Source organism: Vanessa atalanta, chromosome Z (genome assembly GCF_905147765.1).
Source record: "Vanessa atalanta chromosome Z, ilVanAtal1.2, whole genome shotgun sequence".
Lineage (NCBI taxonomy): Eukaryota > Metazoa > Arthropoda > Insecta > Lepidoptera > Nymphalidae > Vanessa > Vanessa atalanta.
This window is the reverse complement of record NC_061902.1, coordinates 5,274,741-5,298,159: the sequence shown is the minus strand read 5'-3', so window position 1 is coordinate 5,298,159 and position 23,419 is coordinate 5,274,741. Positions and strand designations below refer to the sequence as shown.

The window sequence follows — 23,419 nt, the reverse complement described above, 5'->3', positions numbered from 1 at the left end:
AAAAAAAAAAAAAAAAAACGAAACGAACACTGGAAAAGGGAACAAATAGCGACTACAAAAGAGATACTGGATTACAGCCTAAAAATATCGATCCATAGTAGCGATTATCCTATTATGAACAGACTGACTAAAAACCATACAGACCATCTAAGTAATCCCACGAAGACAAATATACCTTTTAAAGTGTTCATTCGAATTATTTAGTGTAGACATAATATTAATCTATATTAAATCAAGATTACTAATATGTTTAACTGAATAAGAATTACACATAAAATGGCTTCCCAAAACAATAATAATTATTATGAGCGTACCCTAGTAGATAGACACAAGTCATCGCAGTAATTTCTATAGGGCTTTATAAAACTTACGTTTGTGTGTGTTTTGATTTATCTCTAAGATTTAGCTGGCGTTCGTTACGTAAGCGAATGAAAACAGTTTTTTGATAACCGTCATTTTTTAGCCATCCATCAGCCAGCGTAGAAGACTATGCATTGTGGATACAAATACACATTCTTTCCTTTTTTAGGGAACGCTAACTCATGGGTAAAACCCATGGATGATGTGTTTACGGTTTGTTTTGGTTGTTCACTCAAATATTTTTCACTCTATATTTGTATGTATTGTGTCTTTTTTAACTCTCATATTAATACCGTATATTTTCTGATAGACTTAAGTTTGATAAGAAGAGAATGAATACTAACATCGTATATGTCTTCATAATTTATGCAAATATAAATAAATAGATATACATAGTCACGGCAACTCCGATTTCATAAATGAGATCACCAGTGAAGTGTATTAAGCGACCTCTCCTCGTCCTCAAAACAAAATAATATAACGCTCGTTTAAGTTATTTATTTATTTACATTATTTGTAAAAACAATTCAAATTTAATACAACTATAACAATTATCTTTAAGTAGATAATTCATAATATTAAATTGTTCAGTTGAGTGATAACTTTTATGATAAAAAAAATATATTAATTATACCATCGATCAGGTAAAATTTCCCTCTATATCTTCACTCGATAATTTTATATCTCTACCCTTTGTTGTGTCTAGAAAGAAATCGGTGACCGAGAAAAGAAAAGGACTTTTAAGATTTCGAGTATTTTTTTTTTTAATTTATCTTTCATTTATCTAAAAATTTATACGTGCACAAACGCTCATAGTTCATCCTGCCAATGAAAAAACGCCCTGTTAAAGATTTTTTTTCACAACGATAAGCCACAAAGGCTTATAGTTGTGCCGAGAGGGCATAGATTATTTCGTCAGTGTTACGTGCAATAGAGAAGAAATGATGGAGATTGAACAGTGCGATCGAGATTACAGGCTGAATTTAATTTTGAAGGCAAAATTGTAGTTGAATCTGCAAGCCTAAAACCTAAAACAACATAATAACAAATGATTAAATAAATTTATATTTTTATTTAAATAACGTATAATTACAATTACAATACTATTTATAGCTTAGATTTATTACGCTCAATGTATTTAATTTAATAAAAAATTACAAAGCAGACTAAATACAAAAAGAAGGAACACTAATGTTCCTTCCTTTTGTATTTCCTTCATTTAAAAGGGTGAACTTAGTATATGTGATAGAGGAGTTTAGGGGTAAAGATGTTATATTTAAAAAATATATGACGCTTTTTTGACATTTGGTTTTTTTTATTTTTATTTTAATAATGGCGAAGTATCGTCTAGCTGAGCCTTTTTTTTCTATCATTCTAATCAATTTATCATAATTTGGTTAGTACGTAATGACGATCAGTTGGTGTAATTAAATATTTTTTGTTATTTTCTACTTTAAATAATCATAGACTATTCATTATGTCAGGGAGTCAGAATAAGGTGTTCATTTATCACTAGTTAATCGTCTCAACTTCTTGCAAGACTAATAAATGTTAATATAACATGAATCTATATTTTATATCACACAGCTGCAGAGAAGGTTTGAAGGTATTTTGCGCTATTCTCAAAAATTAATTTAAACAAATTCTTTATCTCCACAGACATGTTGCCCGTTTCTTTGGTGAAACTTATCTTAATTAGTTGCTTATTTATTATTTTACTTTAGTGTGCCTCGATTATCGATTTCATTACAGCTTAATATGCAGATTTTTTTCTATAATATTGTGCTTATACACAATATAAATATGTGTCTTTGATTTGGATGGTATCCGGCCAGTCTGTTTACAATCGGATTATCTCTTTTATGGATAGCTATTTGTGGTCCTCTGTTTACATAATATTGTGTTTTTAATTAATTGTTAGTAGTATGTTATTACTTTCTCGATACAAAATCGTATTCGATTGAAATAAAAAATAACCTTTGCATCTTTATATTAATACATGTATATAAATTCATACTTCGTATGGTGCGGTTCGTAGTGTCCGGATTTCGATTATGGTCGAAGCTGAAGTCGATTAATCGGCTATCGCCACAATATTTGGACGAAGCCGAAGCTGAGGCTTAATTACCCTAAAAACAAAGTTGTAAATAAAATAATGTTTTTTTTTATGATTATGGTGACTGTACATAAACTACATACTGATCATAAAGTAATATCACTTCAATATCGATTCCAATTTTTAGTTTAAAAGTAGTATGCGATCGAAGTTCGATTTCTAGCCGAAGCTGAAGGTTCGGTTCGACACTACTGAAAAATCACTTTAATTGAAGTTCGCTACACAATACTTGTACTTAGCCTCCTTAAGAATTTCTTAAGGAGATTAGCTACATCGATTAGATAAAATTAATCCAATACGCATACGAACTTGTTTTGTTTGATTTACTATTGGCAATGGCGACAGACTGTTGCAGAACAGTGTGACCCCTGTCCCCTGCACATCGCCTCTTCTATTGCGCTCTCACGCAATCGTAACTGTACGTTCAATTTCGGCGCTTAAAAGTAACCTTCGTCTTCGGCCAAAATTACATAGAATGCATTTTCTAGTCGATGATAGCCGAAGCAAATATCGAAGGCAAAGGTTAGACACTAATTTCGCCAATAGATTTCTATGTAAAAAGAATTTCTTAACAAAACATCTCTAAATAAAGGTGTATTGTTGAAGAAATCCATATTTTCTTTTCTTTAAACTGTAACGTTTGAAGCTGAAAGACTTTCTAGGAATTATTACACAAACTTCATATACAATTTATATAGTTTCGTTACCACATAAACATAACATATAGCTGTAACGATGACCCCACACTCATTTCTGATTTTTATCGCCCTCGCTTAGACTTAATTGATCTGTCCGTCACCGACACCTACCGTCCTACAATTTAACTTATATCTATATATATCGTACTGCTTTCATCAATGGCTACCTAAAGACTATATAAAATTGACAAATATTAAAATCTGCTCTTATGATATTATTTTCATAAAATTCTTATGTAAAAAGTTTTTATAAGGTAATACTGATATTTTCCAAAGGTATATCTATAAATAGTATAGTATATTTATTATTTTATTACCAAGAATTGCTGGAGGATATTTTATACAGGCGACAAAAACATGTTATTCTGTAAAAATAACTTTTGAGCTGACATTTCTTGCTAACAAATTATTTAAAAAAAATAAATAATTACGTGCCATAAAAACACACCAATCTACAAACTCCGCTCGCCATTAATTATCTATATGATTATGCATAGCAAAGCCACGATGGGAACCCATTACCATTACCCATTGGGGAAATAACTAAAACGCACCTACAATTTTCAGTCAATAAAACAAATTAATTAAAATTCAACTAAACATCGATCAAACTGACAATTGCCTCCGCATTTTCAAAAGCATATTATTTTAACCGTAGTATAATAGTTTTAGTAACATGAAAATTTGTATGAAAGCACGAATAGTTTTATACAAAACTCAGAGAAATTAAGTTACAGTAATCAATTTATTGACACAACTAAAAATAAACACTACAACTTATTATCAGGTATATAAAATATAATTTATAATGATTTAAGTAATCCTTATCATATGTGCTGAGTACTATTTACTGTTTCTTTTTTATTGATAATATATTTGTAATTGTTATGTATTAATTAATTTAATATGCGTATTCGATATCTGCACTAAATAAGTTAAACCAACTATGTTTATTTTATTTGGTAATAATTTTTAGCTGTAAATTGTACAAAATAAGAATTGACCTTTTGCGGCACAACAAACTGTTAAGGATGTGGGCAGGTATCCAGTTATTCTGGTGAAATTACATTCGATACTAAAATATGTTGCAGTAGGGCAGTGAAAAACTTAGTACGCTTGACCTAAATTACATTTTGCCTCTCAGACATGCTTCAATGACCGCAGACATGATGCGACTATTTCTATTTAGTTTAATTCCTCCATTTAACTATACATCATTTATAAATGAAATTCTCAGTAACATCTCGGAGTTTGGAAGTGGAAGTTTTCACCCGTGCCTCAGAAATCGCGTAAATCTGTTGGTCATGCGTTTAAACTCTATCCGGTCGTGTCGGAATGCCATTCCATCGGATTATCAGTGAGGGAGTATAGAGGTCTGTGTTTGTTTTGTCAGAATCCGGACATTTCGTGGAAACAAAACATTTGTTTAAAATATAATACACTAAAAAGATCTGTGATCTATGTATTAGCTTGTTTCTTTTTCTATTGTACTAACATCTGATTGGATTATTTTTTTATTAAAACATTAGCTACTTGTGTACACATTTTTATTAGCTACTTGTGTCGAATTCACACGGCTGGAATAAGGATTATATCCTGTTTTTTAAATATGGAATATAAAAATTTCCTAACCGATCTATTCGCCGGTTGGTACTAATGATATGTACATACTACTTCCAGTGTGTATTTTTTCTGTACGCCTTCATTTAGTAATTGTTGGCAATTAATAGATAATTGCTCAATGTTTTTACATAAATAACCTATTTCGTTACAGTTATAACCCTACACCGACCTTAGATCATTATGTCAACTCTGTAGTTTGATCTATTGAAAATAATTTAGTACTTGTTCTCGTTCTCGTCTCTTATGCACTTTAGCACCTAACCTAATGAACGATCACAGTCAAAAACCATCTGCCCAAAACAACGATTCAACTAAATTAATCGTCCGTAATACTATAATTCCATGGATTAATTAATTATATTTGACTCGTTTCGACGGCATATCGTTCAATAACGGCATAGTTATCACTACTAGGGAAGGAGTCAATCACATTATTTTCTATTCGGGTATGAATGCCATTGAAACCATTGTTGCCTAATTGGGTCAAACTCAGGAACGACTTTGCCTAACTTAAGAAACGAATTGCCTCACTTCCTAAATACTTGACAAAAAATTTACTAAACACTCACACAACACTAACAAAGTTAAAATATAGCTGGGTTCACTATTTGCAAAAATAGATTTCTGACTTGCTTATTTTCGTAATTCACGGCGCCACTTACGGTACTTGATGTGTTACTCCGATCAGATGACCTGTATTGGCGTCTTAAATGTCGCTTGTCGTTCCGTTTACTCTCCGTAGTGCGGCTTGATCGTAGCTCAAGTGCACGCCTGCTGCCGACTTTCCGACTTCCTCGAAGCTGCCCTTCAGTATTTGTGGTTTATTCACGTACTTGACTCGTTCACTAGACTCACTGCATAGGCTCCTGTTGTCTTTCTTTACTCGTTCTGTTATTATCAACGGCCACGATGTCGACACACTCGAGTTAGTTTGTGTTTCTTAGTTAGTTTTTCTCTTTATAGAGAAGATTCACATGTGGTGTCTTTGTAAACTTCAAATAATTTCTTTATATCCTGTTTTTCTAAAATTGGGTTATATTTTTTAATGTTTTAGTTGATAAATTTTAGCATAAGTTGTTAAGATATCTATTTAGACTGGTGATGTAGCTTTTCAAGCAAGCATTTTTCTGTTTCATGGTAATAATAGATGTAATAGGGTTCAATTTAAAATATTTAATAGAAAATTTTAAACATAAGTCTAAATATTTGAAAGCAAATACTTTAAAATAATAAATTAAATCAATACTAAAACTACACTACTGTCCGGTGAGTGAATCTCTTGGTTCTCCTAATGGTTGGTCCTAATGGTCAATATGAATTACTTTGTGTGAGTTTGGTTTAAAAAATATGCCCGCAACATTTCAACGTTTGATTAATTGAAATAGTAATAGAATTACATAATAGATATTATAGTTTATTTAAAAACATAACAAGCATTTTTGAAGCATTGAGAAAATTAAATAAAAATAAATGTGTAAACAGGAAGTTGAATTTCTTGATCACGTTTTAAATAAAAACGGCTTAAAGCCGAATCAATCTAAATTTTCGAAAAATGTAAACAACTATTAACAAAGCCAAAGTACTAACTTTTCTCGATTTTAATAAAACATTCGTAATAACTACTGACGTTTTAGACATTAGCTTTAGGAGCGATATTAAGGCAAGAAAACTATCCCATAGCCTATGCAACTATGAGTTTGGTGTATCCTAAAAGGACGTTTTTAAATAAGAATTATAAATATAAAATTTCATTGAATTATCACCAGGACCGAAAAAGTTACTCCTATACGGCGTCTCTATTAAACCATTTTGGCTTGTTATACCATGTAAGGTCCTAACTATATTTTTCTGGTTTTATAGTTATCATTAAAATATTTAGCAGCTTCTGAAGTTATGTCAATTAAAATTTTCATTTCATTTCAATTTCACTTAAAATGGTTCATCTATCTCAAAATATGGTAAATATGATTTAACATGATTAAATACAATTCCTTTCCTTGTTTTTGAACCTTTTGAAATATTGACGTATTTGGTTCATTATTATTTTGAATATAATTTTCCAGGCAATAATGTTCATATTCATTCATGTACCATCCCTTTTCTAAAATTTATTAATTCTGATCGCATTTGAGGGGTTATGTTCTGAATTCTCTGCTCTATGCAGAGAAACACTCTCTGTTTTACAATGTGACATTCTATTTTGTTGATTTTTAAAATAACTTAATTTATATGTGAGGTATATTTTGTTGCATTGGCAATATTTGATTTATTGATCGATTTTTATTAAAATTTGGTTGATTATTATGATGATTAAAATTTCAGTTGATGAGGGAATGTTTTGTTTATTATTCGCGGTGGTGGTATTTGATTTTTCTTCGTTGAACTTATATTGTTTACATTACCTTTAAAATTATGTTCCCGTATTTGGGTGACGTGATTTGAAAGTGAAAGACAAAATTGAGTGCGTAAATTTTTTGAATAATAATACTCTTATTATCAAATCTTGTTATCAAAAGCCGAGATGGCCCAGTGGTTAGAACGCGTGCATCTTAACCGATGATTTCGGGTTCAAACCCAGGCAGGCACCACTGAAATTTCATGTGCTTAATTTGTGTTTATAATTCATCTCGTGCTCGGCGGTGAAATAAAAACATCGTGAGGAAACCTGCATGTGTCTAATTTCAACGAAATTCAGCCACATATGTATTCCGCCAACCCGCATTGGAGCAGCGTGGTGGAATATGCTCCAAACCTTCTCCTCAAAGGGAGAGGAGGCCTTTATCCCGGCAGTGGGACATTTACGGGCTGCTAATGCTAATGCAAATCTTGTACTAGCAAGCTCTCTCAACAAAATGTACAACCTACTACTAAACTTACACCGTCGTTGATTTTGGTATGCTAACAATCCCATGTGACAATACCGGTGGGGTGATCAGCCAGCATTCATCCGCCCACATACGCACAGAGGTTTTTACGTTTCTTCATACGGCATCCTTTTGTTAGGCTGTGAAGTTACTGAAAGGATTCATAATTGAGGCAGATGTGAATCAGTTATTGACTTTAAATTTAAGACAAAATAGTTCCCACCTGCTACTGGTATACAGATATTCTAAATGGTTTATGTACAGTTTTCAAATACAAAAGGCAAATACTATTTCGTTTTACAAAATAGTTGTTCATTTCGTATTTAAATACTAGGTAGAATGGATAATTCCAAAATACTTTTGTCAAATAAATACATAAACAAGTTTCTTAGTTTTTTATTTATATATATGTAATAGAATTTAATACATGTCGGTCAGTGGCATCATATAAAAATAATTCCATTTTACAAAGCTCCTCCACAACATGGCAAGCTGTTATTAGGTATATTTAAAAAAAAACTGTTTGTTTGTTTAATGTTTCTAGACTGTCAAATCATAAAATTCAATTAATGCTTGGTATGACCGCTATGTATTAGGTAAATAAATTATGTAACTTTAATAAATTTACATTACAATACTCTTGAAATTTCATCACGAATTACTGATTCGGATCTGTAATCGTAAGTCTTATTAATATGGTTCTTACACTAGTACGGTCGGTGTGAATAATTTCTTTATAATTTAATAATGTACATAATTATGATAGATTGAAAATTACCTGTCATGCTTTTCTCAAAAGAGCCTTAAATACCAAATAGAAATAAGCATTTTTAATAATGCAAGCGTAGCTTTAACACTCCACTGTCACACTCCGTGTCTTTTTTTATATATAATTCTAAAATAAAAGTAGCCTAAGTTACTCCTTATTACATCTACTACCTGCCGGTGAAAGTACCGTCAAAATCATTCCAGCCGTTCCAGAGATTAGCCGGAACAAGCAAACAGACAGACAGACAAAAATTGTATACATACATATGTATGTAGTAAAAAGCGGTTATTTTAATGCACCCAGACACTCCAATTTTATTATATGTATAGATTAACTCCCGGTAGGACATCAAGACATTCCTCGAGTAAAACTTCCTTATATGACATGAAAAATAGTTATCTCGTATAGTATTTGCCGTTTGCGAGATATAAAAATGTCTGGCAGACTATATTTAAGCAGTGTGATTCAGCCGTTGGCGTCACGTCAGCGGCGATGTTAGTACCTACCACACTCAATGTGAACCTGCCTTTAGTTAGAAGAATATATATTAGTCTACGTACAAAGCACATTTCTTTTTTTTTTACACGTTACGTACGTTTTACACGTCTCCTATATTAAAATGTATTTTAAAAACTTCCTGACTTGTATGACAATGAACATGTTCCGGTTAGTATTTAAATTAGAACAAAACTTAGACTAACTTTATTAAACGAAGAATATATAATTACGTTTATTGAGAACTTTGTAGCCGTTCTCAAGCCGCAATTACAACCTTGTTTAAGTGCCTTGATTTATTATTCTCTACTCCTACAATCACCCCAAGAAAACTTCTACAATAATTATGTTCTTCAAAACAAATAACATGTAATTATATTCTAACTTTTTTGATTGCATTAAACGTGTTTTAACTTATTGTGGACATAAGTATATTGGTCATACTTTTTGGTGTAACATATTATACTTGGCCAATTATAAGAACATTCTTAGGTGACGTGACGACGGTGAAACTCCACTTTCCCCTTATCGTTAGTTGCCTGTCTTGGTGGTTGTCATCCAGTCGTTAATTATTTTATATGCAAACATCCATATTATATATTTATTGTCGTACAGGAAGAACGGTGAGTCATAAGTATGTCAGTGTGATTAAAGGTCCAAGCTATTTAACACCTTAGGAGACAAGGTACCTAAGTGGCACATTGACGATGAAAAAAGACGTATTTTATTGGCTATCAACCGATCCTTAAATAGCTATAAATAATTTTAATAAAAAAATTGTCCGTTAAATAATAAAGTGCCATTGCTCAGCAGGCCTCCTCTCCCTTCTCTCAACTCTTGAGAGTTCAGAAAATTTGTAACTCCCGGAAACTCCAAATAATGCTTGGTACTCGGATTGAAGGTGTCGCTTTATGCAGTCGATAATTATTCTTTTTAATATACTTATTTAAACAGAATTATGGTAAATTTGTCGAATCACGGCTCATTCTCGAAAATGCTTCAATTTTAATAAATATTAAGGAGGTGCACGGCTTTGGACTTCTTATATGTTTATAAACACAACTTGTAGTTTGTGTTTAGAATAACAAATTATAACTCAGCTCAGTATTGCTTAGTTAGTATTAACGTACATTAAGAGCTGCGATGGTCCAGTCACTAGGTCACTTACGAAGGCTATAATATAATTCGTATATGAGAACTAGCCAAGTCAGACCTTAGGCAACAATATATTATCCCAAGTTATAAGAAGAAATGATATTTTATGTAGTTATAAATAAATTTCAGAAAGGACTATTTAACTTGGCACAAATTTCGATCTCACTTCTTTTGTCGTTGAAGTGAACAACCAAGGTATATATATATATCATAATATTTAACTTGGCTCTCATTTTTACATTTATGTTTTTGATGGGTAAATATGATGATGGGTAAATATGATGTCCTTAATAATTATTATTGTGAATACTCACAAGCAGACTAGCGCCATCATAAGATTTATACTGTAACTATCTAGTCCGTTTCCATGAATTCGGCTCAGAAGATAGATGGCGTATATAGCGTTTTAGAACTACACGTTTTTTTAAATATGGCAATAAGGGTATTTGAACTTTGAAGAATTTAGCCTTCATTATCCGGATAAATTACAGTTCATATTAAATTTAAAATTTTAATGGTTAATATCAATAATCATCGGTGTACGTATGCACCGACTTAAGATTCTGTACTTGGTGTAGGTAATTATATAAAATGACACATATACTATTTCGAATAGTTAGAATCAGACGAATGAAATAGTATTATAAAATATAACAATGATATTTTTTGCACTCACAATATGCTGTGGCAACTTTACCGATTTTGCAGTTTGAGGTTAGAACTTATACTTAAATGCCTACTGTTTAGACATTTGACGTTGAACGAAAAAGAACATATTTGAATAAAAAAAATGTCTTAAATTGAATATTAATAAATTTTAATTAAATGCTCCATTTTTAGTTGCTTGGTAAATATGTTTGCAAAATACAATTACCAATTAGCCATCCTAGTGTGACCGAAAATAATATTAGTCGTCTTACGATTTGAATAAACTTGCGTGTAAAAATTCAAAACATATTTTACTGCAGCTAACAGCTATTAGATAAAGGTACTCTATTTCTAGTCGGCCTGACCAAGTTTGATTTTATTTTTGTTAATATAGTAGTTATTCTATGATTTTGTTATAGGCAAAAAGGTATTTCATTTATTTTTCGAATGATAAATAACATTTGGTTGACCTTGTCAATTGTCAAAGCTCAGTGGCGGGATAATTGAGCGCTCTTCAGACCCCTGCCAACTTGCCAACATCTATTTAGAACAATTCTCATCCCAATTACATATTTAACCTTGTGAATTGATGCTATCTTTTTGTATTAAATTTTACGATTTAAGGCTATATATTCACCATGGAGATGCAGCTTGTACAAATATTAGCAAACGTGATTAGTTTGTTAACTGTTTTATCATGTTTATTTCTGAAAGTGCCTCAAATCTTATACATAAGAAAGAAACAATCTGCTGATGGAATATATATGCAGGCAATGCTAATGGAAATCACTGGGTTTGTCTTTTTTTAAATTTATTTTTGTGTCAATTATGCCATGAAAGTATTTAGATAATTAATAAAATAGCTGAATAATAATTTCATTACAGTATTTAATAAAATTCAGCCCGCAATATCAGTTTATGTAATTAAAGAAATTGACTTATTTGCAAATAGAGAATATCAGACAAGCTATAAATATATTCAAAATAAATGTAATAAACAAAATTGGTACTCAATATATTCATAAGCAAAATAACTTTTTGTAATTTCATTTATAAATGAGAAATTAAGCTAGTAATTTTTATTTTAAAACATTGTTCAAAACATTGAATATTTTTTTAGATTTTAATCAATATAATTTAACATATTTCCTTTTACAATTATTTTTGATTGAATATATTTTGCAGGTTTACAATTGTAACTCTCTACAATTACACAAATCAATACAGTGTAATGACATATTTGGAATATCCCATTATACTACTGCAAGTTTATGTGCTGTTGTATTATGTATTAAAATTTAAAGGGTATTTATCAGCTCCTGTTGTGCCTTTTTTAATAACAGCATATTTTGTAACCATTCTCTGCTTTGTCCTCGAGATATTACCAAAAGAAATACTATCCTATTTAGTGGTAAATATAATTATTAATACTTATACTTCACTTATATTAATATATTTAAATAATTGATAAACTTATTGAAAGTGGTAATAAAGATTGTGATGCTGCCTGGCAATTAAAAAAATCGATGCAGGCACATTAAAATAATATACATATAGTTATATATAAAATATATAAAAAAAATAGAAAATTTTATATACATTTCATCAGAAAATGTTTTAAGTAAAATATAATCAAGATAAATGCATATGATTTTGATTGAAGTATCTAATACATTTAATATGTTTTGAATAGTATTAGAACGGCAGAATAGATGTATATGTAATCATGTTTTATTTTTAGCCTTTTTGTACACCTTTGAGTGGATCTGCCAAGGTTACCTATATTTATGGAATAATCAAGGCAGCGAATGCAGATGCTGTATCATTAACTACATGGATAATTTCTGTTTTAACAAACATATGTAAGGACAACAATTATAATATAAATATTTACAATGCAAGATATGAAAAATAAGGAAATAATATAATGTTATAACAAAAATCTATATGCATTTTTTTCGTTTTTTCAGCACGTCTCTTTACTGTGTACGTTGACTCTGCTGATACGAAATTAATGATCAACTTCCTGGTATCTACAACACTGAGTGCTGGAGTTCTAGCCACAGCTATTTACTATCAAAGGTATCCAACAAAACCTACACCACAAAAACAGAGAAGAAGGCGAAGTTTATCCGCCGACCGAAATCATCAACATAAGGAATAATTTATTGATAAAAGTTCTCATCAATATTTATAAATACAATGAAAGCAATAATAAATTCTTAGCTATATTTTGAAAACTAGCAATGTTTATATTGATCAATCTATATGCATGTTAAGCCACTAGTTTGTTAGAAATTTATATATAAAATATTCTAATAAGGTAAAAGACACTAGAGTATTTTAAAATATATAGTTTTTAATTTAGATATGTCGCATAATACCTATGTTGGTTATGATTCCTTCCTTAGTAAAAATAGATTTTATATCTCATTTTCTATATTGCCTTATTTGAGCACAATATTATATTTATACTTAATGATGCTTGTGCAATGTAAACTTTAAACAAAAGGCATTACAAACACAGTATTATGTTGAAAAATTGTATTGAATTTTGTTCTATGGTATCTAGTCAATATTGATCCAGTACAAGGGCTGAAAATTATTTATATTTATCAGATTTGAAATAACAGACTTAGATATTAAACTAAAGCACAATATTAGCGCACAATTTTGCGATTATGTTTCTCAAAAAAGTGTGCTATAATCCAGTGAGAAATGTGCATACTAAAACAATTTAAAAATACATTTTGTGATAATTATATTTATTTTATATATTATGTATTCCATGTTAATAAAATATTTGCCTAGTCAATTATAACGATTAAGTAAAGTCATAGCAACGAATTGTTGTAGCCATACAGAAAATGAATCTCAAAAAGAAAGAAATTTAATATACTAAGGTATAGTAAAAATGTACTACTAGAGAGATCAGAGCTGGAAATACTTTGTAAGAAGTCATTGATTGAATGATATTGTGTACAATGAATATATATATTTTAAATAGAGTGCCAAATGAGGCTTGCTTGTTAAATATTTAATAGTTATATTCTGGCATATTGTTACATTTAAAATATAATATTTAATAAATGATATGTAGACAAGAGGCGACAATTTTATTTTTTAACATCTATATCGTCAATTAATTAACATTTAGAACTATTTCATTTTATTTCTCATGACGTCATAACCAGTTCTCTAACGTTTCAAGAATCTACAGTTTTTAAATCTTTAAATTTCTTCAATACTTTCTGCACAGAAGAGTTATTTATAAAAGATGAAGATTGTATAGTTACTAATTTTAGTCTGCATTCCATTTCTAAATTAGAACTACAATTAGATTTCCTTTTCGAATTTCCTTTGGTAGGATTTTTTGAATTAGTAAAGAGTAAACGGGAGTAACATGTTCTGGAAGATACATTTGTGGATGATGGAGGAAGTTCTGTTTTATGCGACGTTATATTGGAACTTTGTAGCGGTGAGCAAATTTGTTCTGATCTGTAAATTTCGCAGGCTGGTTTTATGGCGCAGCTTCTGACTTCGGGCAATGCTGGTAGCTCCTCTGGCTCACTCAGACTATATTCGTTTGTTCGTTCTTCATGACATTTAATTTTTTGTCTCGAGTCCAGCAGTGCTTTATTGCGTAATTGTCTATTTCTTCGCCTAGTATTACTTTTGGCTAAAATATTTTCGGTACCACAAACTTGTACATATGGGTTACAATCAATCTCAGTTTGCTCTTCCATTAAAAGTTGATCGTCACGAAAAAATCCGTATCCATCGCGAACATCGTGATATCCTTCTATTATAAGCCATCCTAAAGTAAATATTACAAGTGAAGCAGTTGTGAAGAGTGCTACAACAGTTAACGTTTCAGGACCCATAAGCTTAAACTGACTTTTTGCAAGAACACCGTAAGTCACAAAATTTTTCGTGTGTTCGTTGTCGTTACCTCGACAAGTGTAAAATCCTGAATGGTTATCAGCAGATATAATGAGCCTTAAAACTCTACCGTCGTCCATTGAACTAATATTCTTATTATCTATACCAGTGTCTAAGTAAAGCCAGTAAGCATGGTAAGGTGATCTACTATGTCGAGCGTACACACATATTAAATTCAATTTTTTAGTCTCACCCCAATGAGTCTCGTGATAAGATCCTGATATACTAGCTGTTCGTGAAGAAAGCTGAATGATTCCGTTTTTATATCTTTCTATACTCATGCTACGCAAATCTACTAAGTCATTATTAATTTTTAAAGAAGCTATTATACCAAAAAATGAAGTGATGTCTTCGGATAGCTTATTTCTCAACGGTAAGGGTATTCCTCCAATGAAATATTCATTAGAACATAAAACATTCGCCATCGTTTTATTAGCATAAGGTCCACAACTCGGTTCGGATCGGTTAGCATTGGTTGAAGAATGATGAGTCAAATTTGAATATTTCTGTTTGGACAATCTACGTTTTCTAAATTTATCGTCCGCCAGTAGTACATGAAGTCGCTCACCAGTGTTAATCGAAACTTCAATTGTGTTAGTTTCATTTCGTTTAGTTAGTTTTATATCAAGCCACTGGTCGGGTAAACATTCAGTAGAACTTATTGCTTCTGATTTAAATTCAACAGACGCAAATTTAAGTAATAATCGCATATTTTGTAACATCATGTAAAACCAACTATTATTTCGGTAGTCTTTAAAAAAAAGAATCATACCGCTATCACTTTTTGATTTAATGGTAAGTTCCAACTGCCAATCATCTTGTAGTTTAAAACATGGTAATCGTAAATATTGTTCATTCTCAAGATATATATACGCTTCTTCGATGTTGGCACTTTCGTAAGCTATATTCGATGCTGATGTTGGAAATAAGGCCGTTTTACTTGGTTGACGTTCACGTTCAATAAATAAACTTACTGGCCTAAAATTTACCATAGCTTCCTGAATCTCTCCATGTAATTTCTCACCAATAAAAACATTTATTTTATCATTTGTTAATTCTGGATCACAAGGAAAGACACTGTGAATTGGATTTTGTGCATCATTTACTCTAATGGTTACTGCTTCATTACTGACTGTTAACATAATTGAATGCCATACTGAAGGTTCAAGTGCTGAAGGTGAACATGAACGTGGAAGGCTGCAAGTTTTTGAAGATCCGTGTGCATCAAAGCAAATGTGCCATTTATGTAAGCTGACACGTACGCGGGGATTATGAATTGTTCCTCGGCGTATAAGTGTCCCATGAGGAGACAATGGCATAAAGCGGATATAAAAATGAAAAAATGTGGAACGTTTCTTTGGAAAATCGTACTGCAAAACCGAATCACCATTAAATACGCAAATGATGTGCCTATAAACTTCACATGGAGTTAAGTGACAAGATCCAACATCAAATTTCGGTCCAACGCAATTCGTTCCACCGCCTGATGGTATCGGTCTTGTGCATGATCTTGTTCTAGATCGTCGACCAGCTCCACAAGTCTGTGAACATGGACCCCAAGCACCCCAGCCGGACCATCCACCGTTGAGTAAACATTTTTTTACATTACAAGATTCCACCTCTTCATATTGGCCACGGCAATGAGTTGTCCAAGCAATGTCAGCTACTGAAATGTTTTTCTCAATGCACGCTCTCTTCCTACGTCGAAATCCAGTGCCACATTTTTCCGAGCATTTTGTCCATTCACCCCATTCACTCCAAGTTCCACTAACACTGAGCTCAGAACGTTGTTCGTCAATGGCGCATTGATCGCCTTCACATTCTTTATTTTGCAAGGGTGTGCCGAGGCAAACTAAATGAGATACTGAAGGAGGAGGTGTATCGCATCGCCGAATTCTCCACATAAATCCTTTTCCGCATTGTGCTCCACAAGCCGACCATGACATCCATTCGCCCCATTCGCCATTAACAGAACAACCTATATCATGTTTTACACACTGGAGGGCATTCCACAATGCTTCAGAATTAAGCTGCCATGTATTTTCTGCAGTGAGTGCAGCTTCCACGGCTTCGTAAGGACATTCCATTTGAAGACAACGTTCCATAAACGCCGGAATTACTTCTAGTTGATGTAAAGCTTCAGCTCGCGCTATATTTCCTTTCACGATTTTGCGATAATCATCCACCGTACAATTTTTTAGATAACAAGATTCAATTTGTTCATCTAAGCCGTTGCAAGAAAGGCCTTCTTTTGATGGCGGGGGATTATTACATTTTCTAAGTCTTTTTCGATGACCAACAGTATCGCAAGCGCCGTGACATGTCGACCAAGGCGTCCAAGGTGACCAGGCACCGTCGATAGGACAATCCGAGTCAATTATGATACCCAATCCACATTCTAGGCGCCATGTTGACAGAAGACGTTTATCACCTGGCTTCTTACACTGTACAAAGAATACAAATAATAAATATTTTATGCAAGTTATTATTATTTTATTAGAGAAGTAACTAGTTTTAAAACTCATATTTGCTACAAATTGGAAGGCTATATTTATTTATTGAAGTACTGTCACTTTTGAAGTCAAAATAATTTGACTGTAATAATGTTTCACGTAAACAAAAAAAAATTAAAAAAGGTATAATTCTATAGGATGATGATGTTCTATAGATGTGCCACAGTAATTTGATAATTATGTTAATGTTAACTTAAATTGAAGTAGGATATTATAATGAAATCTTTGAAAACTTTCTTTTACTTGTTAAGTTTTAATGTTTCTCTTTTATCGTCGAAGCTTGATTTAGGTTAGAATGAAGATACCTCAGACCTAAATGAAACGAAAGGAAATTAAAAAAAATACTTATTATTTTCTTACACTTTATTCCTTATCGATGAATATTTAGGCTTTTAATTTAAAACAATAAATAAAAGACTTTGATATAATATAAATTATTTAATAATAATTTTATAAAACAGTAACAATCCAAAAATAAATCTACAACATTCAATGAAATGGATGATTGCAACAGCAGATCTTCTATCTTTAAGATTCTCGGGCGCAAAGGCTAAGCTGTGATCTGTATATAGCTATTACATTCAATCTCATTACAACATATACATATAAATCTATAAAACAGTTTATCATCATAAATATTTTATGATTTAATCAAATTTTATATTATTCATTCTTAATTTGAGCTTGAAAGGCTTCTTTGAAAGATTTTTGTCAGATTATGTTAGTGCGATGCTGTCATTTTGTAAACGTTAATACCGGATTTGCTCGACGAACATTTGAGTAAAGGCTATTCCAACGACAAGAGAACAATGTGATCGAATTGATGCAATATTATTGGTCGAGAGCTTGAATAATCTATGATATTAATTATGGATATTCGAAATAATGGCGTTTTAAAAAATTCGAAGGCAAATTAGAGTGGATATAAGTAGTTAAAATGCTGCATTAAATATAAAGATATATCAATCAAGAACTATTTCTAATCAAAAAAATAGCTTGAGCATGACATACGTTAAATCTCAGGTTTGTTTATCTTTAATCTCTCTTCGATTGGAATAGGCAAGCAACATAAGCACCCGTCGACACAGTCCAATGTATTTTAATTTCCCCCCCCCCTCACAAAAAGTGACTTATGTACTAGTATCCCCTAGAACGTATTTTCGCGTGTTTATAATTACATAGAAAACGTGCGTAAAAGTATATTATTTGATAAGTTAGATTAAATGAATTACATTCATATACACATATTAGTAATTTCAGAATATCGAGTAATCTTTGTTTACTTTAAAGTAATCAGCAATCTGTACTCAATATATCTTGCTCCCAGCTGAAGTGCGGTGAGTGAGCTCAAAGGTTACACCTGCACCTCGTTGCTTAACTCGTATTTATTATTTTTGTACATATTAGAAAAAAACGATGAAAATATGTTACAAGAAATTTATTTCCTTAACTATAAATAGTAAATCAATGTTAAATAGGTGATTTTCTAATAATGAGATGTTCTTTTATTTGACCATTGAGGTGTTAATTATGGACATGATAAAACTGGGGTACTATATTTGCGCTCCTTAAAAAAACTGTCAGAAACTTTTGTTAATAAAGCACACTGTTATCATATTTTTTTAAATGTCAATATGTTGCTACTTTTTCAATATTTTATACATATATATACAGTTTTTAAGGTAAGCTAAAAACATTCAATAAATTAGCACCCAATTTTGAGGATGATTGTATGCAAAAAATATAGGACAATGAAGTAACAAAGAAAATGAATTTGAATCAATATTTTCCGATACTTGCAGCCACTGTAGAAGCCAGTCCCTCATGTCTTGGTTAGATAAGTGACTACTATTTAAACCTCTGATAAGACATGCATTTCGTAGAGCATCTGTGCTCAATGTTTCTACACCACCTTCCCTTACAATAGCCTTATCCATTTGTAAAAGTAAAAATGCTTTGTATTTCAATTTTTTCCTCCTGAATATACTTTTTTTTAATCCATACATTTTAAGCAAGTAACCCTGGAATAGAAAAAAAAAAATGATTTTTATGAATATTATTAACATTATACTACTTCAATTGTGTTAATATAGTCATGTGGTTTTCCTGTATGTCATATGCTGAACATAAATTTTATTTATTTCATGTGATACATAATATGTATGACAATTTTAAGATACTTTTAACAACAACTTATGTAGTGTTATTTTTAGTATGTAGTTATCTTAACTTCAGTAAGAAGTATTTATCTAGATTTAAATGACAATATTGATGCAAATTAGAAGTAACATGGTAGTACTTCCTATATTATATAGTATTGTTATCATTGTCATAAATGTTAATTACAGCAATTTATCAAGACCTGTTTTTCAGGTGAATACTTTTCCTTACTATAACTATATATAACTTTTATATATATATATATATATATATATATATATATATATAACTACATAAAACAGTCACAGAAATATCAGATTTGGTCATTTAAAAAAAAAAATCAATTTCAAAAATATCTTCAGTGTTGTATATTATATTTGTAACATAGTATTATATAAGAAAATATTGGATTTTTGGTATAAGTTGTCAGGCGAGCATATGGGCCATGTAATGGTAAGTGGTGGTCACCACTGCCAATAGACAATGGTGCCGTAAGAAATATTAACTATAATATTACAACACCAATGTCCCATCAACTTTGGGAACTAAGATGCTATATGATCCTATGTGCCTGTAGTTACTTTGTTAAAGTTTACCTCGTCAAGCTTAAACCACTGAACCAATTTAGATATAATTCGGTATTAATAAAGTTGGGAGTCAGACAGACAGTTTTTCAATATAGTTGGAGTCAGTCAGTCATTTAAAGTTTTATAAATTACCTGCAGGTAAAAATGCTGGTTCAGCTAGTACTTCATATATTCAAAACTTATAAATTCTACTGGGTATGGGGGATTAAGATTTAAGAGTTATTTTTGTTTTAGATTCTTACCATCTGAGACACTCATCTCAGTAAGAATCTTCTGAAGGGGTTACACTAGTTGTCACAGTCAAATGAGCTCCTTTTTTTTTTAGCATTAGCAGCCTGTAAATTTTCCCATTGCTGGGCTAAAGGCCTCCTCTCCCTTTGAGGAGAAGGTTTGGAGCATATTCCACCATGCCGCTCCAATGCGGGTTGGCGACACACATGTGGCAGAATTTCGTTGAAATTAGACACATGCAGGTTTCCTCACAATGTTTTCCTTCACCGCCGAGCACGAGATGAATTATAAACACAAATTAAGCACATGAAAATTCAGTGGTGCCTGCCTGGGTTTGAACCCGAAATCATCGTTCTAACCATCTCTTGGCCATCTCGGCTCCTTAGTATACTAATATTAAAGTTATTAGTTATGAACTTACCATGTGGGAATAAGTCAAATTAGATAAACTGTATGGTTCTTTGCTGAATAAATCCTTACAAGCCAGTACTTCTTGTGCGGTTGGATGAACACCAGAACCAAGTAAACCAATAATCCTTTTCCATTGTTTTTTCATGTCACCCGAAGAAACTGAGTTCATTTTTGCTTGAAGTGCACGAAAAACCGGCTTGTTATTCTTAAGACGGTCAGTAAGATCTTGTACGGTAAATTCAGCTTTTTGTTGTATTGACCAGAAATGAGAACTTAACAACTTCTTTGGTTTTAAAAATCTGAAACAGATAAATATAATTTAGGCAGTAAGTAATTAAATAAGTTCTTGTAATGAACACCATTTCCTTATTTTAGCTTGTAGTATGTTAATACTAAAGGCTAAAACAAGAAACAAGGAACTACAATATTTTTTTACACAAAATCATATTAATCTCTTAAAATATGTATGATATGAAATGTGGCTGTTTTAATACAAGTAGTTCTTCTATTCTTCTATTAGATATATTTAGTTTTAGTAGTTGTAGCTAAGGTAACTTACGCTAGAGGAAATATCACATAGTTTCCAAATGGTACAGCTGATAATATTAGAACGGGAGCAATCCTCCACATATCTGAAGGCATTTTCTGATATAATTCTATATCTTGGCGAGACATGTTAGAGAAACCACCATTTTTAGCTATTTTAAATCTCAGTGATATGTAGGTTTTTAAATCCTTTAAGAACTCTTTAATGCCTACACTAAAAACTCTGTACATTCTCATTGCCGAAGGAAATCTGTTTTCTAATACTTTGGTGTAGTTTTTAACATAATCTATATATCTTTGTATAATATATGTCCTAAGTTTCTCTTTTTCATGTTTTATGGTGTTTGTGTGTTTTGTGCAACGCTGTATCAGAAACCTGAAATTGTGCACATGAAAAACATATTAATTTGTATACATAATTTATGAGTCATACTTTTTATACATGTTTGAAATAGTTATGAAATTTATGAATAATATACAATAATCAGAACTAGTACATAACAATTACATAAAACGTTTTTAAAAAATATTTCATTATACATATAAAATGGAATAACATCCAATGTGAAATGGCATATTAAGTAACTATTTCGTAATAAGCGTATTAATTTATAAAATTCAATACATTTTTCAAATTACTCATATAATAACAGTAGCTTTTCCAAATTAATTTGTAAGCAAATTAGATCCATTTGTTTAGAAAATGTAAACTGAATTTAAATACGCAAAAAAATATTACCCATTTTCATGATATGTTGGATTTCGTTTTTGATGATATTTTCCTAATGGAACTGAACAAAAACGATTACATTGTAACATCAACCTAGAAACAGCTACTAATCTGTGAATAGACATTATATTTGACTAAAATAATGCCACTTTTTTCTTTTCTTACATTATTAAAATTGTACGGTTTTTAAAATATTTCATTATGACTTTAACATAAATATGGTGTTGCTGCTGTATCAAAAAATAAACCCAAGTTCTATTAAAATGTTGCCAGTTAAAATAAAAATTAGAATGTTAAAATATCATTATTTATTTTAAACGTGATATTATATTAAGAAAATCAATAACATCATTTATCTGTACTTCATTAATAAGATTTTATACTATCTGTTAAACAAGGATCGGCATTTTTATGGACAAAATATTATACAGAGCGCGATTCAACCGCTCATTCACCACTTGTCGTATATATCAAAACGATAAGTTTTGCTTAATTGATATGACACATTTTTCCGCTATTTCAGAGTATAGGTGGTATTAAGTTTCCGCGAGTCATATTTATCGGTAATGCCCAATCGAGTAAGGTCAACCTACCTTTTTTTTTCTCGCTGGAAAACGCGTTACGCGCTTCCCCCACGTGATGTGAAGTGGGGTGCGGGGGTATTTGGGAATCGCCGGTGCCCTGGACGTCCGAGTGCGCCCAGATACGCCAAAATAAGCACTAAAAGCCAGCGGTACCTTCTCCGTCTTATCGGCGGGCGCCACGGGATCGCTTACGCATGCTAGCGTGAAGCCCTGACGGTCGGCCTGCCTATGCTTTCCTCCAACATCTAGGGGGTATTCCCGGGGTACTGAGAACCACCCAAGGTCAACCTACCTAACGAAAGGTAGACGATGTAGTCCAGTCATTAGGTATATACAAATAAAAGGCTGAGAAATGCAAATGAGAAGGCTGAATTTTGAACATGTTGTAGGGAGGGCTTTGAAAAGTTTAAATTGAAATTTTCGAGCTCGATCCGATTTGCATTCGCCGCCATCTTGAAATAAGTGTTGAATTTACAAAATAAGTGTTACATATTTTTATCACACAACTTTTTGATATTTATTTTCTTCTACATTCGAAGGTCCTGGTTCGCAGTCTTGCTGATTCTTTAATAACATTAAGCGAGTCTTCAATAGTAGAAAAATCTGACGATTTTGAAGTGCAGTTAAACAGCTTTACATTGTTATTAATATTTTTTGTTCTTTTTAAAATTAAGTCATGTATGTACTTATAGGTTATAATACTACTTATATAAATAATAGAAGTTTTGTTAGATATACAATTCATTATATACTACTTATGATGCCTTGACATTTATTATCTTTTGGATTAAACTAAATTAATGCACTTCTGAGCAAAGAGATCATATATCAGTTTATATATATATCTGTTGTCAAAATAATTTGTAGAGCAAAGTGATGCTATTCTCGTTGTAATTTTAACAATCAAAATAAAAATAAAACCCAAAGGTACAATTGCTGAACAAAAGCTGACTCAAAATGCATAATCGGTGTGCAGCGTAAGTACAG

At 31.4% G+C, this 23,419-nt stretch overlaps 3 protein-coding genes across 6 annotated transcripts; 1 reads left to right on the top strand and 2 right to left on the bottom strand.

Moving 5' to 3' along the window:
* Positions 1-10,769: 10,769 nt before the first annotated feature.
* Positions 10,770-13,801, top strand: LOC125075844 (solute carrier family 66 member 3). Of its 4 annotated transcripts, none has more exons than XM_047687655.1 (5): positions 10,770-10,794; positions 11,353-11,521; positions 11,914-12,139; positions 12,470-12,590; positions 12,699-13,801. In XM_047687655.1, exons 2-5 carry the CDS (start codon positions 11,367-11,369, stop codon positions 12,890-12,892), a joined length of 696 nt encoding a protein of 231 aa, XP_047543611.1. In that variant the 5' UTR covers positions 10,770-10,794; positions 11,353-11,366; the 3' UTR covers positions 12,893-13,801. The 4 variants fall into 4 exon arrangements, with proteins under 4 accessions (XP_047543611.1, XP_047543610.1, XP_047543608.1 ...); XM_047687654.1 differs by lacking the exon at positions 10,770-10,794 and adding an exon at positions 10,795-10,927; XM_047687652.1 differs by lacking the exon at positions 10,770-10,794 and adding an exon at positions 10,808-11,068.
* A 133-nt stretch (positions 13,802-13,934) lies between these two features.
* On the bottom strand, positions 13,935-17,774 carry LOC125076303. The gene is made up of 2 exons (XM_047688399.1): positions 17,763-17,774; positions 13,935-17,114 (listed from the first exon to the last, which is right to left on the bottom strand). The coding sequence occupies exons 1-2, from the start codon at positions 17,772-17,774 to the stop codon at positions 13,935-13,937; spliced, it is 3,192 nt and encodes a 1,063-aa protein (XP_047544355.1).
* Positions 17,775-18,606: 832 nt separating this feature from the next.
* LOC125076136 (LETM1 domain-containing protein 1) lies at positions 18,607-22,044 on the bottom strand. The gene is made up of 4 exons (XM_047688112.1): positions 21,858-22,044; positions 21,132-21,494; positions 20,583-20,871; positions 18,607-19,204 (listed from the first exon to the last, which is right to left on the bottom strand). Exons 1-4 carry the CDS (start codon positions 21,971-21,973, stop codon positions 18,881-18,883), a joined length of 1,092 nt encoding a protein of 363 aa, XP_047544068.1. The 5' UTR covers positions 21,974-22,044; the 3' UTR covers positions 18,607-18,880.
* Positions 22,045-23,419: the final 1,375 nt, after the last annotated feature.